We start from the raw sequence: 20,175 nt of genomic DNA, 5'->3' as shown, positions 1-20,175 counted from the left end.
TGTTTTAAAAATTAGACATTATAAAATAGCTTTTTTTTTATACAATCTACACGATAGATATAATCATAAACGCTTTGCGTAATGAAAGAAATGGGGGGAAAAGATTTAAAAAAAAATGAGGAATTAAAACTAAAGTAAAAAAAAACTAAATAAAAAATTCAAGAGATAAAAAATTATAAATATATACATATATATATATTAATAAATAATATCTAATTATTTATTAATATAATAATAAATAATTTCTGCATCCAGCTGTTACTTAATGATAAATCATATCATTTTTTAATGTAGATGAATAAACCTTATCTCCCAAAGAGAGAAAGATGAGAGGAAAAAAGAGTATGGGAGCAAAAAATTAATTATTGCCAATATCTTAAATACCTTATCGGCGAATGGAAAATGAATCCGACATTCCACGAACGACAACGTATGAGCCCTGCCGTCATAAATCCAACACTTCCGGCCCGTAACGGAAAGTAATATCGAAGTTTGTGTCGCTCGCGAGCTTCATTCTCTCCCCTCCCTCCCTCCCCTCTCCTGTGGGCATCTTCGATCCGGCGCTCTATAACACCCGCCGTCGCCCTTTTTCACGTATGATGCGCGATATATCGGCGCGAAAATGGCATCCATAGCACCGCAAATTTATTTATGCGGGCGCATCCGACGCGTCTCGGATGCAGCCGCATCGCATTTCACGTCGAGATACATAAGCGATAGCGCATATTTGTGCGAGTCATTGAATTCATCGAAAAATTTGCCGGATGCTGGATTACAGGGTAATGAAAAAATTTCAAAAAACACGATGCAAAGAAATGCAGTGATACGATAAAATTAATATAACAAAAAAAGTTTTCAAATCTATAATTCTTTTAATAAAATTTTCCTGCGAAATGCTTGCCGTAAAATAGAAAATAATAAAAATAATTATGCTAATAAAAGAAGAGGTGTAAATAAAATTAATATATTGCAAGCTTACAAAATTTTATTATGGAGAGCATATTTTATCCGCGAGAGCAAAGTGACGTACTAATCACAAGAAATAATAAAAAATATTTTATATATCAAGACATGACGAGAATTGTCACGTTTAGGATAATTAATTTATCGGGGAGATACTTTTGATGTGCCTTTTAATCTTGTCACCTATAATTCTAAAAGTCAGTCTAAAAGGAACTTGCTTAGAAGTGCTTGACCGATGCGGCGAAATGTATCAAAATCCGATGAGAACTATTTATCCAAAGCTTGACCACGACAGCTTAAAGTGTAAGTCCGGCTTAAACGCTGAAGAGCAGCTTTCTAATCGCGTTTCAATCTCCGGGACTTAACCCTCGAGTTTGACTCGAAAACACAAGATCCAACGATGATTTAGCCTTAAGCCGCTTTTCCTAGGCGAGAACCGCGAATGCAAATATATCGGATGTTAATTAAAGGCACGTGGCAGATATATGAATGTGCGATATCGTTTAAGATATAAAATTATCATCCCGTGGTAAACACGACACTCGGTCCGCCCGAAGTAATAAATGTTCCTACGCTAAGCTCAGCAAGTAATTACTTCCTGCTCCGCGGTAATATACCTATGTTAATACAGTGCTGTGGCAATTAAATACTCATTCCAGCAAGAGCATCCGTAATTGTATGAGAGAGAGAGAGAGAGAGAGAGAGAGAGAAAGAGAAAGTGGGAGGGAGAGATTGGTTGTCAAATGAATTATATAAAGTGTCTCAAACGACATTTGTCACTTGTAGCTTAATATTATTAAATTGTTAATAATTAAATTTTCTTAAGTCAATAATCGATTTATAAATTAAATCTAGAAAAACAAAAAGAAACAGAGATAGAAAGATTCTTACATTATTACATGTTTTATATTATTTTCAGAAAAGAAATAACATTATCCTTGTCTCTATATAAAATTTTAAAATATCTCATCGAGAAACTTTTATTCTTACATGATGTTAGAAAAAAAATTAAAAATTTTTCTGCGATAAAAATATATTGTATATATTGTATATAGAGCGTTAAAAAAAAAAGTGGTACCAAATTTTAGGAGCATGTATTATTCAAAAACAATCCAAAAAGTCTGAATAAATATACCAAAAATCATTTATTTCCAAATTATAAAGCATTTTCTGCTATCTCCACCTTTTTTGAACACCCTGTATAATTTTTCTCAAATATTGCATAATATATGGAAAATTTAATTTTATATGTATATATGTAAATAAGTTTTTCGAGTTTTAAACAACCACTTGTCTTTAGAATATCGCTATACGTGTCGCAGCAATTCGTTCAATTTCATCTAGTTGGCTAAATTTATTTTCACGCGTAAAAAGTCGTTACACGTTGTCTGCCATATTCGAGGAGGCACGGATTTAGAGATAGTAGGATGAATGCAAGACACGAGCAACTTGGACTCTTGAAAGCTCGTTGCAAATATAGAGCAAGTGTACTTCGATCCGGGGACGTTCAAAGTGCACAACTCTATCTAAGAGCGGAGAGATGGGGGACGAAATCAATGTCGTACGAGAGATATTGGGTCAAATTCTGCGGCAGCTAAGTAGAACGGAGAGAAATATGTATAGCGGAATTTCATAAACTGCTTATCCGGTCGGAAAATTAAGTACTTAACTACCAAAAATATAAGCAATACTTAAAGATTAATTATGTGCATTATAATTGAAAAAGTATAGATACTGTAAAAAAGACGCCATTTATTTCATTTTTTTATTTTAAATATTTTAATTACATTTATCTTCTTTAAACAAATATTCAAATACTTGAAAAAATGACAAGAACATTAATTTACCATTTCAAAAATATCTTGTCTAAAAAATCGTGTGAATTTTTTTATTTTATATAAATGTTACTTTAAATAAATTTTAAATAAATGTCATTTTAAATAAATTTTAAATAATTTTAAATAATAATGTCTTCACGTATACATATATGTTTTAAATGCAAAGTATAATAATCGAATAATCTGACAGATATATACATATAATATTTTAAATTATAATATCTCTAAAATATCTCAAATCAATGAAGAAGAAATTATTCCCTTGAAAGTGCCTATGATGAAAAATAAAATCGATACGGCAACGGTGGCAATGGATGGAGAATTTGCCTACGGAGGGCAACATTCACGTCGAAATATCGTTATATTTCACAATATATTCGGAGTATATGGATTTTTTAGATACAGAGAGCAATATTCCCGAAAAAAAAAAAAAATTTACGCGTACAAAGCTCGCGAGTATGAAGTTTTCATCTGCATCACATATTGTGTCAAACAGCAAAACAGAATCACCATCGTAAAAGAAAATATTGTTAATTGCTCTTGTTTTGTAAAATACGATCCGATAATGTCCTCCGCGCTTTATTAATTTAATCATATTACAACGGGAATTGTGGCTTTTTATCTTTCGACATTCGCGTCGTTCGTCAAAAAAAAAAAAAAAGAAAAACGATGTAGTTGTATTAAAAAGAGAAAAAAAATTGTGTGGATTAGAGACTTGCATGTTACTTTCCCTTCATTTTATTTCGCTTACAAAGCTTAAGCTTTTTAAAGCAAGCGGGTTTTCTAATTTTGGCTTTCTCATAGAAGAAGATATTTAAATATTTGCGAAAATTACAACATCCTTCAAAATTTTATAAAAAATGAATTCTTTCCCCAAATTCAATACCAACTATTTTTTAATGACATTCTATTCAAATAAAAAAAAAAAAATAGCCCGATATGTCAAAACTTGTAGAAATTAAAGACTATACAATGTACATTCCGTGCATACATATATATACATATATACATATACATGAATATTTTTTAAAAATATATACATACATACATACAGGCATGGACATTTTTTTTAAATCTGATTTTTCGACGTTTCTGAATATTCTAAACTCATTAGCATAGAAAACTTTGTTGGAAAAAAAATTTCATCGCGAAAGCAAAGCTTCCTCAATGAGAAAGCAAAAGGAAGAAGGTGTGAGACGTGCATTTTGATCGCGTCCACGGCATTTATCCAATGTAGATGACTTTTATAAGCGGCGCAATCAGGCACAAATGATCGCGCGGAGGACGCTGGAACGCGCCACGCTTTAATCGTTCGCGAATCAATCCACCGATCGATCGATCGATCCATCCATCCATCCATCATCCTCGCGACCGTCGCCCGAGCTAATTCGACTGTCGTAATTAGCTTCGTTTATCGGTCGCTGTCGCGTTCGTTCCCAGGCGTGTTACCAAGCGTGGATGTAATCCCGCCATCGGTGCAAACAATTAACGCTGTTCCCGTTGTAACTTCGACGGTGATTACCGGAATTTTCAGCATGCCGATAGTTGGTCGAGCTACCTCGCGGCATTACGAATAATCTTGTCGCGCAAATGCATGCCAAAAGGGCGCGGATTTATTTTACGCGATAACAAGGATAATCGATACGGTTGAACGTCGCGTTATCATTTCACGAACGATCGTCGAGTGGCGATCTGTCAAAGCCAAACGTGCTACTAATATATGCGAACCGTCGTAAGGGTGAACAGAATTGGAGCAAGGAGGAATTTCAAGGGAACTCTCTTTACGAGAATGACAAAAAATTCTTCTGACAATAAGATACGGGAGCGAGTAGTAAAAGGAAAAGAAAGGAAGAAAAGAGAAGCGCCGATATTTCGAATGATCGGAATGCAGTATCGAAATCTAACGAGTAACGTTGAGGATATAATAGAAAGAATCTTTTATTATTTTTTTATTACTCCATCCGCGCAGACGAACAAGGATGGTAATTTTGCCAAGGAATTTCGTGTAACGCGTGGACCGTGAATTGAAACGCGTATAAAGCGGATAGGAGAAAAAGAAAGATTTATTATGTCTCGGAAAGGGAAACAGACATTCCCCCTGCGAGATGGGAAGCGGAGATTAACAAAAACAATCCTCCCGAGAAAAATGGGGCACTAAGGGACGACAGAAACATCCGAGGGTCGATTGGGGTTTATTAAGAAAAACGTACAAGTTACTAAAGAATATATGCGTTATAAAATACGATGCGCATACGTATCGTATAAATTGCTGCTATGGATTTGCAATTGTAAAATTAATTTAAAAATTAATATTTTTAAATTATAAAATTAATTTAAAAAATTACACAGGCCGACAAAAAAAAATTGTTGTCAAGTAATACTAATCAGAGTAGGTATTTCTTATAAATTTTCGATTATAGTTATTTTAAATTTTAGGATGGGAAATCAGCTATTTTTCATTTTAAAATTCAAAATAATTTGAAAACCTGAACAAAGTGGCATTAATTTTTTGTGAAAATCTATAAAAAAGTTATTCTGATTAAAATTCCTTGATAAAAAATTTTTTCGCAGACCAACCATAAAAATTTTTGTGACTAAAAATCTATAAGAAACATCTACTCTGATTAAAGTTACTTGACGAAAATTATTTTTGTCGGCCTGTGTTATTAAAAATGCCCGATTCCGATATAACGGATGTATGTAAAAAAAAGCGTGTCTTATAAAATTACATTTATTGCTCATGTAATTTTGTAACACATTTTTACAGTGTAATTCTCTTCGAATTAAATATTAAAATTGCGTGAATCACGCACAATGAAATTCGACGTAAGTAAATTAGCGAAGTGTGCTAATTTAACTTATGCGTGGAAACTTCTCTCCGCAGCCTTAATAAACTTTATCGCAATATTATTCCAGGTCCTAGAAAATAATAAAATTTTTAATGTACGTGATCTGACTTTGGTGTGCGCCATATAAATAATTGCGGATATGAATATAAATATATGAAAGGATTGAGATGAAATAAGTTTTTTTTTTTTTTTTAACTTCCACAAGTTAATTTTTTTTTTAAATTCTCTGATATTTTACGCTGCCACGCAAGCAGATGGGGCTCGATGGTGGTTAACGGCAAAAATGCGATTCGTGAGCTATGTTAACGAGCGTGTCTAGCGGAGGTTAACGACGTACTGTTCTCTTTAACCGGATCCGCAAAGGCCCAGCCCTTCCACTCACGAAGTTCGGATAACGAGGCAATTTCATCAAAAAGATAGGATTTTACGTGCGCCGTCGATTATACCGCTTCGATTAAAGTTGGGGTTAATTTAACTTTTTTCCTGGGACCTTCCTGAGATCGAGTATATTTCTAAGTTTTTCGCTCAGGCTTCGGCAGACGATAAATGTACGTTTAATCACTATGTTTTAGTCCCCGAGCACTTAATAGGTGATCTCTGATGAATTTCAAAAGGGAAAGACGCGCCGTAAGTTGCTTATGAAACAAAGCCGATTATTGGAAGAATCTTAATCCAATTTATATTGAAGAATGTTATAGTTTATCTTTTCTTCAGAAAGACAATGTGAAAAAATATATAATATTATGTAAGGCAAATCAAATTTAAATAATAATGATTTAATTATAATATATATTATAATATTAAATCATAATTTTAAATAATAATTATTTTACCTTTCTAAAATAATATAAGATGAAATAAAAATCTCATTTTACATATTTTTGAGATTCTTCAGCATTCAGTAATTTGTAACACTTATATACGGATCGTAATAAATTCTTATAAACTCGTAAAATCAAAATGCGCAACAAGAGTAAACAGCTTACGGTCTCCGTAAGCTGCTCACTCTTGTAAACATAATAAATCATAATTTGTTTTTCTAACAAGCGGAAAATGATGTGTTCTCTCTCCAATACAATTTGTCTCAATCTTTTAGTCTGTAAGAGATAACGCACTTTTGATTACGGACTTATTTTCAGCTCAAAGAAAAGACAATCGATTTCCTAAAATACTCATAAATTAATCAGATTAATAATATCGATTAATATAAAAAAAAAAAGTATCCATGGATTCCACTCTATTAAAGTGAGATAATGTCTTTCTAATGCATTTTTTTCCACGTTGTTACGATTTTTTTTTCACGCGCTGATATCGACGATCGTATCGATCGACGACGCGAGATTGTCGCGTTCATTCTTTTTTAGTTGAGCGCACGCGTTGCGCAAGAAGCGCGGCAAGGGGTTGAAGACGGAAGGGGGTGGGGGAGGGGGGGAAAGGAGGCAGGAGGGAATACGCACAGCGTAGTAAACATACTACTACGCGCGTACTACAGTTCAGTCGTATTATGAATGAGGCGCGCGCCGAAAATTCGGAAAGATCTTGACTCGCTGAAAGATCAATATATCGCGTGTCAAATAAAATTCATTCTCCTAAGAATCTCTAGGCGCATCGCCTATTCTCCGTATTGTGTTCTTATAAAGTGCACATATGTAACGCGTAATGTGTGGAGTATATTATTCTGTATATGTGTATGTCGTATATAAAAATATATTTAGAGAAGATATATAAAAAATATATGAAATATATAAAAAAAGAAATAAAAAATATATATTGAAAGAGGCCTTAAATTCTTATTGTAAATTCGTAAAATATGTAATATATGTTATTTCTAAAGCAAAATAATCTCAATTATGCAAAATACAAATCAAGAAAATATATTTAATTATTCCACACAAATAAATATATTACCTATATACGAGAAATATCATAAAAATATCTAAAATCTTTTGCAAGTGAGCTGAGTCCCACATGCTATAAATCGTCAACGGGCAACAAACGACGCAAAACAATGATATTTTAAAGCGTCTGATCGCCACGTGATAAAGTAACGTAACGAAAAACGAAATAATATCATTTTATCATGAAGAAGAAGCATATCCCCGATAGGCCGGGGAGGAGGGAGGGAAATTACTCACATTTCTTGCTCCTCTCGCCGACGACGGTGCTCGGCAGCAATCCGAGGACGACCAGCGGCATCACCAGCAGCAGCAGCAAGGATACGCGCGTTTTTCTACGCCACGGCACCGCGGCCCGACCGGCCGCGGCCGTGCCCCACGACATCGCCGACATGTCCGCGCGCCTCAGCGCGCCCCGTCACTCGCGGCAACCGGCTTCCCTCGCGTACTCGCCGCCACGCGAAATGTCAACGCGCCGCCGTGACACATAACCGCGCGGACGCGCGCGTTCGCGCGTCGGGCACGTTACTCGGCTCGCCCGCGCTGCCGAGCAGAGGGCACACGAATTAATACCCACGATATCGATATCTTTAGATAATCACGAAACCCCGGAGAGCCGATCGGACGCACTCACCGATCGCGGCCAACTTCAGCTATCTTCGCGAACGACGCTCGTCCCGCGAACGCGCGCCCACGTAATCGGCATTCGGCCGACTGTTCGAGATTCCCGGTAACGCTCACGACTCCAGTACACTTGGACGACGATGACGTCGACGACGACGACGACGACGACGACGACGAGAGCCGCCGTTCAACGGTGTTCGCGCACTACCGTCGCGCCGCTATCGATCCGTCACCGCCGCCGACGAACACCCATCGCCACCCTCGCGTCGAACAACATACCCAGCCGAAGTGCGCTGGCGCCATCTTGCTGCGCATGCGCCGCGTCTATTCAAATTTTGGGACTTTGGAACGTGAGGGCACCCCGCGAAACTGTTAAATGTGAATTTTTTGGATTCGAGGAAAGAGAATAGATGGATCAGGATGTTTATATAAAAAGGAAAAATTAGAAACACACATACATCGATTGGCGAGAAAAAAAGACTGTGTTTTTCCTTTATATGAATGAAAAAAAGGTTAGAACATTTTTGATAAACATTAAAAAATGTAATACAATCAAAAATTTTATTTTAGAAAGGTGCAATAAATCTTGAAAATATTTTCTTTACCTAGAATTTTGAACAAAAATACTTGAAAGATCAGAGAATATTTTTACAAAATTAGAACAGACACCCTATATTGCGTAAAATAAATTAGTAATTGAATATTACTTGCTTTTGACATATAATAATAATAACATTTTAGTTTTGCACATGTGTTTAATATATATATAATGTTCGTTTCGTTGAATGTGTCGAGTGAATTTTCCATGGAAATTTCATTTTCTGCAATCGTAAGCGAAAATCTATTTATCGCGCGCGCCAAGAAGATCCGGATACATCGAACGCGTAGGTCGAAATGTCACGGAATGTTCAGAGCGTCGTACAATAGAAAAATGTGAATCCGTCTAATAGAATGGCACGAGGAATTTCTCGTTCCCCGCATTGCAATTGCCATCGAAATCGAGGTCTCGCACACGGATAAAACAAATCGTTTCAGGAAAAGAGAAAGAAAGATAATTTACATATTATGCAATATAGGGAGGACAATATATACGCGATCGAATGATAACACGTACGTATCTTGTCGCAATTTTTGTCCAAGTAAATTTTTACAGTTCTTATATGTGGAAGAAATATTATAATAAAAATTATCAATATCATTTTTGTAATCACGGAACATACTAACATATATATAACAGAGATTACGCGCGATATTTTTATTTAATAATATTATTATATATGTGTTATATTTTACAAAGGAATATTGTAATTATTTAAATATTTTAATGTCCACACAAATGCATAATTTGCATAGTAATGCACGATTTTTATAATAATAAATATTTTAATATTTATATTTCAGCTTTACAATAAATATTGTAAAGGAAAATGTATTTTTCAACTAATTTGTACTGTAAAATTTTCTCCGTGTACATTTTTTCACGTATTCAATTTGATGTCAAAAAAATTCGTAATTACATGCTTTTATCTAAATTGCGTTTAATAAATCGTAATCAATTTTGTTCTTTATATCAAATATTTATTGCGTGATTGGAATAACTATATGTAATAAGCTATCGAATGACTGATTGATCAAAAAAGGTAATTCGCGATCTCAGACATTGATTTAAGAAGAGGTCGATGTTGTTATCCAACATCGATGTAATTTTAAAATTCTTTGTAATTTAATAATACTCGATTTTTTTTCCCTTTCCTATATTAATCTCGTTTAAACGTGCATGCTTGCTCGAAGATGCATGAATCGTATCCGATACGCCTTATCGCCGCAAGAATAATCGATCTCCTTTGGATAAGACAAGGCTAGGCGATCAGGATTACAAGGTGACTGTGATTGGAAACTGTATACCGGGTGTAACTAATTTAAGATATGCTACCGCAACAAGCTCCTAATTGAATTAAGTCAAAAAGCTAGAATATGGTAGAATATATTATCCTGTCGTACAATAAAGAATATATAAAATTCAAGTAAAAATAGTAGAAAAAAATTATAATAGAAACAAAATAAAACGTTTGAAAACAGTCGCGGATTTATTTATATTTTTTCGTTATTATCTTATATTTATTTATATTTATATTATGTTTCATTATTATTTTGAAAACATTAAATTTTGTAATTTATTCTTTTTTAATTTATCATAATTTTAAGGATTGATATAAAATATGTTCCTTATTCATTATTTAACTTTTCATAATTTAAAACATCATTGTTATAGAATTTTTAATAATTTTTAATAATTTTTAATAATTGAAATTTATAAAACATGTTCGTTATTCATAATTTAATTTTTTATATTTTATTATGTATGATAGATTTAGAATAAATAAGAATAAATTTAGAATAGATATAGAACAGATTTAGAATAAATACATGTAGAATAGATTTTTTTGTTTAAATGTCTGAATTATTTTTATAATTTAAAATATCAATGTCGTTACAGAAATTTTAATATCGTTTTATACAAAAGACGTCTGTGACAAATTTTTAGCTATTATAAAATGCAGATCCTGCTTGGTAATCACACTCGATCTCAGCCGCGGAGATGCATCCGTTACACCTGATAGCGAGGTGCAACGACGTAACGCCGCGTCGATAACGTTATCGCTGATGCGCGATTTTTTTTTTCCTCGATCAAGGCCTGTCGACGTCATTCTGATTAATATTCGTCCCAAAATATAGCCGAAAATCCGCCTCTTTTGCCGATCGCTCGCTATCGCGCCGGCTGAACTTTGACCGTAAAAATCCGTCGGAAAAAACGAAAATCAGCATGTAGTCTCGAATACCTACGCGTACACGTCTATCGATTAGTACCCTTTTAATCGTACCCCTAGACCACAAGCTGACTGATCGGGAAACAGTTCAGTTCAGCAAGACAATCTGCCTCGCGATCCGTTATCGGCGCGCTTCTCTTTCAAAGAGACACGAGCTATATATTCTCTTGTCAGCTTATCTAAATTTAATTTCTATAATAAATAAATCAACGGTAAACAAATTGAATTAAGCAAATAAAATACGTATTAACGTGATGAAATTTAAAATACGAACAAGTATTTGGAGCAGCTTATTTATTCAAATTTAAGATTTTCAGATATAAGTAATAAATCGTATGTGTCAAGTTTTATAAAAAAATTTCGGAAAAATATAATATACATATACATACTCTCTTGTTCGTATAAATTCTTTTAGCATCGTCAAACGATATATCCAAATCATAACTCCAACAGTTTTTCAGAATCAATTATTTTGATATAACGATGATTTGAAACGATTTCACGTATCGATTCCGAAATCAAATACCGTCACTACCGGCTCGAATTTCCGACTTTTTCGAGAATGATAGTGAATTGTCCCGCTCAACGATTAGCGATCCTGTTGCGTTTCCCAGAAATACGATCGTAGTATCGCGTGAACAAAAGCGCGAAAGAGAGATGTTGTCGATCGATTAGTCGAAATCGATAAATGATAGCGAAAGAAAATGATCAATCGCCTTCCTTCGAGTAGAAGAATTAATTGTAAGGTAATCAGGGAGTGCGATGGTTGGGCGACGATGATTGACTTTTCTTCGTCGATTGAATTAATTTCTGGCGAATTAGAATAATCGAGTATTTACGTTGCGTGCTGTCCTCGACATTAATCAGTGCAAGCAAACCATGATGTAACGGAATGATACACGCCCCGTGTGTAATCGCGAATCCCCTGCGAGCCTTGTTCGCGTTTGGCGCGAATGACAAGTGCGTTTGTGTGACGGCTAATTCGGACATTCTAAACTTTCTAATCGAGACGTTTAATCTCTCAGATATCTTCTATACTGTTGTTTGATTAGATACGAAGAGAATCTGAGACATTCTATATTTGAAATATTATCGGGAGAGAAAAATCTCTTAACGTTTTTAAGAAAAGTGCTTTATCAATAGTTGCAGTCAGTATAGAATTTTTAATAACAAATTTTAATAACAATTTTAATAAGAAATTTTTAATAACACGAAGTAACTTATCTTTTGTATAAAAATTTCTGCAGGAAATTATTCTTGTTTTTAGAAAGTAAATTTAAGCAGAAAGCAATTATTTTCTTTTTTTTTTGTATTATTTATTTTTTTGCGCAATTATTTTTTTATTTTTTTGTATTAATTATTTTATTTTAATTATTTATTTTTTATTAATTACTTTTATTAATTACATATTTTAATTATTTATTTTAAAATGTGCCTGGAGTGTTTTATATTATTAGAAATTTTCAGATTAATTGTTGTTGATTTTGATTAAAAAAAGAATATGCCAATTCTCCTCAAAGAAATATTTCTAGACTATCTTCTAAATTTTTTTAAAAATTTCTCTCTGACAAATATTTGTCGACGATAATTCCTGCGAATTAATTCGCGTGTTTTGATCGCGACATTTATTTATATATACGAGCCTCTCTCTCCACTTCTATCTGTTTAGCAACATCGTGGCGACGTGCGATTATACATTGAACAGTTGATACTCGACACGGTTGAAATTATCACGGTATACACACGGGTCAACGAGTTATCGTGAATGCAGGGCCTATGGACACGTCATTTCGTGTCAGTCGGCGAGAATCGTCGCGATCGCATGTACATTCATCGCGTAAATTGTCAAATGGTACTCGAAACCAATAAATAATAATGTAAGATCGATAAAAAGCGCGATATTCCGGGATAACGTGTAGAGCGAAAATACCTGGTTAAGCTTAAATGTTTCTCAAGAGGCCGAAGAGCGATGGATCAAATGGTCTTGATTAAGGTATGTGCTATAAATAATAGTGTTCTTGCATAGTAGTACTTGTTATTTATAAAGTTTGTAAGAAATTGACGGTTGATGAAAAATTGAAGGTCGTTTAAAATTAATTAACAAGATAAAAATTGTGCAAATTACAAACTTGCACATTGCTTCCTCATCATTTTATTTTGCTCACAAAACCCCTTAAAGCGAGTTTTTTAATTTTCGCTTCTCTGTAGAGGAAGATATCTTAAAATTTACAAAAGTTACAACCATTTGAAAGGCATGGACATTTCTTAAAAAATTCAAAATTTTATAAAAAATTAATCCTTTCACCAATCAAATTGAATATTAACTATCCTTTAATAATATTTTATTCGTGTAAAAAAATTTAATCCGATATCTCAAAATTTGCGAAAGTTAGAGTGTGTACAGATATGTCTCAAAAAATTCAAAATTAAAAAAAAAATGAACCCTTTCATCAAATTCAATGCAAATTATCTTTTAATAATACCTCTATTTATAGGTGAAAAAATTTAACCCGATATCTAAAAATTTACAAAAGTTAGAGCGTGTACAGAAAATTCAAAATTTTATTGAAAATGAAATTTTTCACCAATTCTCATCAAATTCAATAAATAATTTAAAAAAATTTATATCGATATCTCAAAAGTTGCGGAAATAGAAGTTATATAATGTACATTCCGTACACGCAGATAGACTTGTTTTAAAAATTATGATTTCTTGACGTTTTGGATTTTCGGAACATTGGCAAAAAATTGGAAAAAAAATTTATCACGAACCATCATAGAATATATTATACAAAAAGGAAGGTCAAGTCGTTAAATTTATGCTCATTTAATCCGGATTGTTTATGCAACCAAATCTTCTTATTCACTTAGTTTATTGCTAGAAATGTAAGCACTTTTCAGATAATTCGTTGAAAATACGTCACTCATTCTTTTCCACTCTGTGTTTGCAGTTTTGAGTTTTAGCCGAGCTTGAAGAGAATTATTTCAGCGAGCATCACGCGCTGATTTTCAAAATGGGTATGCAACATTTTTCTCATACGAGCGCGACAAAAAGGGGAGGAATTTTTTTCACGAGGATTCGTATTGAATCGCAGTTGAGCGCGATGGAAGTTTTCGTCGATCGGGTTTTACGATGATTGACGTGTGATTTCGCCGCGGATAAAATCGAAACGTAAAAATGAAGAGAAATCCACGAACAATTACACGCCCGATCTTCGAAACACGAGGGAAAAGAGACCGGGGGGGAGGGGGGGGAGAAAAAAAGGACCGCTGAAACCGCAACGAGACTCGTATCGACGCAGCTGGTATAGGTGCAACGCGGAGCGGGAAGTGACGGATTATTAAATTAATCACCATGACGACTCGGTGTTCAAGGAAATAGACGACCGCATGGGTCATCGGACAGTCGAAGTCCGACGTATTGACGGCACGTAGAAGAGAAGATCAATCGGCACACGGCGATTCCGACGATCGGAATATGACACGCGATCCTCGAGTGCGGTTCGAAAAACACGCTCTTGTCCCGGGAGATGTAATCGCGTGCGCCGACTGAATTGCGTCTACATCCTCGTGCGATCTGATGAGAATTTCGTGATTTCGTCGAGCAGAAATTCGTATCTCGATTTGTTCATTGACAATTAGTGGCGATCGCTTGGTAATTTGTTGACAAACGTCGGGGATGTCGGATATTACACTCGTCGAATAATTTTGTCAGAGATCGATCCTATTAAATTCTAATTATTTAAAAGTAAAATCATGATGGTTGGAGCTAATAAAGAGAGCGATATCGAGATGAGCAGTTTATATATATATATTTCTTGTTATATTAAAATGAAAAAAATTGTGAGAAAGAAATTAAGTAGCTTTAAATAATTAAAAAACTTTGGCAAAAGAAACGGATTTTGTAATCAATAAAAGTGTAAAATATAATTAAACGTTAGATGTTTTGCGAATAATAAAATTATTATATTTTTATAATATAATTTATAAAATATATTAAATTAATATATTATATTTAGATAAAAATTAATGAATAATTTTCAAATAATATCTCTTACTTTTCATTATTCTTGTAAAGGTAAACTTCGGAATTATAATATTAATTACTATTAATTATTCTATTAATTAAATATTCTAATAATTAATAAAATTAATAAAATACTCTATTAATTAAATACATTAGAGTTAATTATTACTATAATTTTGAAATTTTGCAAAATTGCATTACACACGAATTTCAGACGCGGAAATTTCATATATTGTTTGTTCAGCGTAACATGTTCGATATTAAGCTCACACTTAACATAGTGATGTTGAAGGATAAGCAAAGATAGTTGATACGCTTGTGTGACTTTGGAACTGTAAAGAGACGTACACTTCTCGCTGGTTTCCACATGATTCACATGAATGTTTGATGCATTTCACTTCGGCTTTATACCGACCCCCCAATGGGGGGAAGGGGGGAGTCCCCATTCCTACCCACATTTCTCATTTATCATTGAAGAATGGAAACGGGCAAGATTTGTTATTGACAAATCGAGCCGTATACAATTTATTCTGACAAATCTCGGAATTTCCTACAGAATTTATCGTGCGTAAATCGAAACGCGAGCGTGCGTCAGGTGTTTGCGGGAATTACGCGAAACTCGATTTCATCCGCACCACGTCAATCGGTCGTTTTTCTTGCAGACGGAGTTCTCGACGTGATAAAATCTGCACGCGCTCGATCGACAAACGCCGAGGATCGCCGAGCGATGTTTTACTTGGACGGTAGAGGAAACGCCGCCGCGAAATACGACTCGTCTTCGTCCTCTAATGAAGAGGAGGAGAATTTTGGCTGGTGGCTGAACGATCGGGAAATCGCGGTATTGCAACGTGGCAAGGATCATCGATCATCCGGACCGATGACGTCTTGCTGCGCCGATTCGGCGGACAACCGCAGCTTCGCAAAGGATGTATCGAGACAGGAGCAGGAGAGCGAGATCTCGTCGGAGAAAATCGAGCTCAGTTCGTTCACAAGAGACGATCTGATTGAGAACGACGCCAAGGAAGCGGTAATCGAGGGTTATATTTACTAAAAGAATTTGATGATATAAATAATTTAATATAAATAATTTAATATACTGATAAGGCAAAATATATAAAGATATGGTATTACTAAATTTTTATATTTTTAATAATACATATTTGAAGATTTTATAGACTTCTATATAAAAGTATATAAAATAATAGAAAGAAAATAATAATAATAAAAAATAAACTGTAATAAAAATAATAAAAATAAACTAAAATAAAAATAATAAAAAGTAAATAAAATAAAATAAAATAGTAGCTCTGTGAATATTTTAAATTTACACGTGAAATATACCTGGAGACATGATCGCTGTTATTCTCATATTTGCAATTGCAGTGTCATCATTGTTAAATGTCAGATGTGTATGTACGTAAAATATAATTACATATTAATTTTGCACTTGTCAAGTTTTTTGTATTTAGATTTTTTAAATGGGGGATTTAGTTTATTTATAGCATTTATATACAATCTCTGTGCACACATGATTGTACTTCCGTAATTTTCTCCATCCAGCAAATATGGTTTTTAATGATTTTTACGTTACTTTTTTCATCTTTTATTTTGCCCGTCAATGCATTACGCTTTTACGGAATTGCGTCCAATTCAATTATCGGATCGCAAGACTATTCAGTTAATTAGAACTAAGTAAATAAGTATGTAGTGATCGATATTATTTGCAAACAACGATATACTACAGCATTCATTATTTAATTAAAGACTAATTGTTTTCACAAATTAGTTTATATATCACAAATTAGTTTATATATATATATATATATATATATATATATATATATATATATATATAGGAATATCTTTATATATTTTGTTTTTTTATAAATTTAAGTATAAAATTTTTTCATTCACATTTCAGCCAATCATGAAATATTTCATATAACATTTATAAAGAGTTTCAACGACACGCCAATTAATTTAAATTCGAATGATAAATGCAAGATTAATAAATTAATTTTGATGCAGAATACTTGGTCCATGACTGAAGACGACAATCAAGACAACATGAGGGAGGAATTCAAAGCCATTTGCTACACTCCGGAAAGACTGATCCGATCTCAGGAATACCGGATACTCGTGCCGTCTTCTCGTCATTTTATCTTCTCACAAGCGAGACTTAAGCCGGAGAACGAGAGTAGAGAACGGAAGTCTCGCCATTGCCGAAAACAATTGGACTGTCTCATCGATTCCAAGCAAATCGGTATGTGTAGAATCTAACAAAATTCTCTCCCCTTTTTCTCATTCCCTTTTCTGTTCGAATCGCCCGAAGGAAGTGCCGATAGAAGCACGCTTGTCCCTCCGGTGCTCCGAAGCGAAGCCGGCACCTGACCTAATAAAGTTTCGCGGTTTACCAATGCGCGGAATCGAGTTGCTTGACGTATATCAGATTTACTTCATTTCCAACACGTTCCTCGCAGTAGCTTTGTACGCCTGCGAAAGATGCCGAGTAGCGTGAGACTGCAAAACTCTGCTGCTGGCATTGTTGCGGTCGAGCTTCGATCTTATAGATGAGACTCGATTGAGTCTGTCAGAGCAGTAGCTGAAGAAAGTTAATGGAAGCGCATGGCTCCCCGAGACTTGAGCGATGATGCGAATTCGAGCTCGAACGACATTTTCCCTGTCAGATGAACAAAATTAGAATAACTTAAATATAGCAATAAATTATTATTTTTTATTTCTCGAATAACATTGTGTAATAGAATATATTTATATAAAACTAAAATCTCTACGAAAGTGTCAAAACAAAATTTAAAAAACTTTGAAGCATTCACAAAAAAAAAAATATAAGAATCAAGGGAGAAATTAATTAGAATCAGTTCCTTCTAAACTTATTTACAGTGTAATTAGATTTCTAGACTTTCAACAAGATCAATCTTTATTTAATCCAAACTCCTGATATTGCCTGATAAATTCTTATTTTCTTTTATCTAGTGCTCTTTATCAGAGTTTAGTAAATATATTTAGGGAGAATATATACGCACATAAAATATATATAAAACCATGAACGCAGGTGCAACGCAGCTAAGGAAGCTTCTGAATTTATCAGTCACGGATGTAAGAACTCACTCGTCCACTTTCGAACGCGAGCCACGGATTAAGGACGACTTTAACGCATCGGTAAGATCGGACGATGATCATCCAGCTGATCGAGATCGCAGTGAACAAAGTACGGGAACGATCAGTAGCAGTAGATCAAGCTATGATAGATTGAATTCTATCGGGGACAACAAGGATCTGATCAGCCGACCACTCTCCCTCGAGGACACTTCCGGTATACAGAGCAACGATTGGAGCTTGGAGACGCAGAGTGACTCGCGAAGCACTCATCCGATGTGTCTCTGCGACGAGCTGGCGATCGCATCGAGAGATTGTATCGGCACTTTTAGAAATGTAATATTAAAGCTCCGAATTGTAGTAAAATTGAAAGTCATTAACTCTTTGCTGAACGAAAAATCAATTCTTGAATATAACTTATGGATTGAAATAATGTAAAAGAGGAATTTTGAAAACTATCTCTTCCTCGATTTGAATAAGTTGATTTATTTAAATTGTCAATTTACTTGTCAATTAAAACAAAATAAATTTAACCGCAGCATCGAGATATCGCCATCAACGAAGTAACATCTATCCTCGAGAATCTTCAAAGCGATGCCGAAGAAGCAAGGATCCTCCTGGAAGAGGATTCCTTCTGCGATGGCACAACCTCTCACGATCGGTTAACCAGATTGGCTCTGGCTATAGAAACGGACGCTGAAGTACCGCCGACAGTTTCCGATTCGAATAATTGGATATGCCATCTTCGCGATAAAATAGAACGGCTGCAGCTCGGCAATAAAGAGATACACAAAAATATATACGGTTTACATACAAACTTTCAAGTAAGTATCTTGCCTATCTTTTTCTTTCATCAACATGAAATTATTAGCAAGAATTGAATAGTTCTAGATTTTTAATGAATACGAATTCATAGTCAGCGAAATTTTTTGAAGAGTTATTCAAAAGATTTCAAGTATATATACTTTTGTATCTAAAATTCTAGGCAAAACTATGTGCACTTGAATTTAGATACAGAAGAGAAATGTATTTTATTTTTGTATCTCGAAATTTCTCCTTTCCTATAATTGACTAAAGTCTTATAACGACTTATTATATAACTAATTTTTACATATCTGCAAATTTTACATTGACAGTGCGACGAAAAGAAAGCAGTTGATTTGTCGTGTGATACAAGGAAGCTGATAGAAGACATTCATGAGTTGCGATATTTCGATGATCTATTGAAGCTCCTCGAAGGAGAGCTTGAAAGGATCTCCAGTAGAAATTGGCCATTTGTTCTAGGACATAGTCAGTCTCGCGAGGAAATGAATCTGATCATCTGATTATGATCTCAAAGACCACTGTGGATCTTAAGGATCGTGATTATGATCTCAAAGATTGTGAATATTCGAGGTAAAAGAACTTTTTTCGTGAAGAGAATGCAAGTGATAGATTCTTACGGCTTTTTTTTCGATTTTCTCGAGTTTGAGATTGATAAAAGAAAAGCTCCTTTTTTTTCGATTCGATGACTTAAGTAACTGATGGAAGAATCTAATGATCGAAAATAATTAAAATAAGTAAGTAATCATTTTATCGGGGGCAACATGAATCTCGTATAAATAGTTATCAAGCTCGATGTTGCAATTAGACATACGCTACAAATGAATTTCATTTTGCATATTTATTTAAAAATCGTTTTTAAAAAATTTCAATAAAACGTCGAAAATCTTAAACCAAATTTTTATATTCAAATATCGCTAAAAATCTAAAAAAAGAAAGAAACCGAATACATTTTCTTACTAAATGATTTATTATTTATAGATTGTGTATATATTTTAATCCACATACACAGAGCACCGAGTAAAAAAATTTCTAATACAACACATTATTGCTACATTCATCGTTACACATTCATCACATTAATTTTATCACTATATCACCGGCGGCATTTTCAATATACGCGCGTCCACGACAGCTACATTGCCCTTAAATATCCATGCCCTTATAAGCTAATTCGTAAAGTACTCTACTTCGTAAATACTATCTAAGTAA

General features: G+C 34.1%; 2 protein-coding genes across 9 annotated transcripts in view; one reads left to right on the top strand and one right to left on the bottom strand.

Annotated features, from left to right (window-relative positions):
* The window catches only part of LOC126854223 (hepatic triacylglycerol lipase-like), a 212,463-nt gene extending 204,183 nt beyond the window's left edge, over positions 1-8,280 (bottom strand). For all 3 annotated transcript variants that reach the window (XR_007688081.1, XR_007688080.1, XM_050600740.1), the window contains exon 1: positions 7,786-8,280. Coding sequence is in view for 1 of the 3 variants with exons in the window: in XM_050600740.1 (XP_050456697.1) it covers positions 7,786-7,939 (154 nt within the window). In the remaining 2 variants the exon portion in view is untranslated. The remainder of the gene's footprint in view (positions 1-7,785) is intronic.
* Positions 1-19,797, top strand: part of LOC126854233 (uncharacterized) — a 177,859-nt gene extending 158,062 nt beyond the window's left edge. The window contains exons 1-7 of one of the 6 annotated variants that reach the window (XM_050600759.1): positions 12,736-12,990; positions 13,949-14,015; positions 15,687-16,051; positions 17,053-17,287; positions 18,098-18,477; positions 18,681-18,965; positions 19,278-19,786. In XM_050600759.1, coding sequence (XP_050456716.1) covers positions 14,012-14,015; positions 15,687-16,051; positions 17,053-17,287; positions 18,098-18,477; positions 18,681-18,965; positions 19,278-19,466 — 1,458 coding nt within the window. In that variant the 5' untranslated portion in view covers positions 12,736-12,990; positions 13,949-14,011 and the 3' untranslated portion in view covers positions 19,467-19,786. Of the gene's footprint in view, positions 1-12,735; positions 12,991-13,948; positions 14,016-15,686; positions 16,052-17,052; positions 17,288-18,097; positions 18,478-18,680; positions 18,966-19,277 lie in introns of those variants that run through there. The other 5 variants (XM_050600760.1, XM_050600755.1, XM_050600757.1 and 2 more) reach the window with 5 other exon arrangements.
* The last annotated feature ends 378 nt before the right edge of the window (positions 19,798-20,175 follow it).

Source organism: Cataglyphis hispanica, chromosome 13 (assembly GCF_021464435.1).
Source record: "Cataglyphis hispanica isolate Lineage 1 chromosome 13, ULB_Chis1_1.0, whole genome shotgun sequence".
Taxonomy (NCBI): Eukaryota; Metazoa; Arthropoda; class Insecta; order Hymenoptera; family Formicidae; genus Cataglyphis; species Cataglyphis hispanica.
Note: the sequence above shows the minus strand (reverse complement) of the source record. Positions and strands in the feature narration are given on the sequence as shown.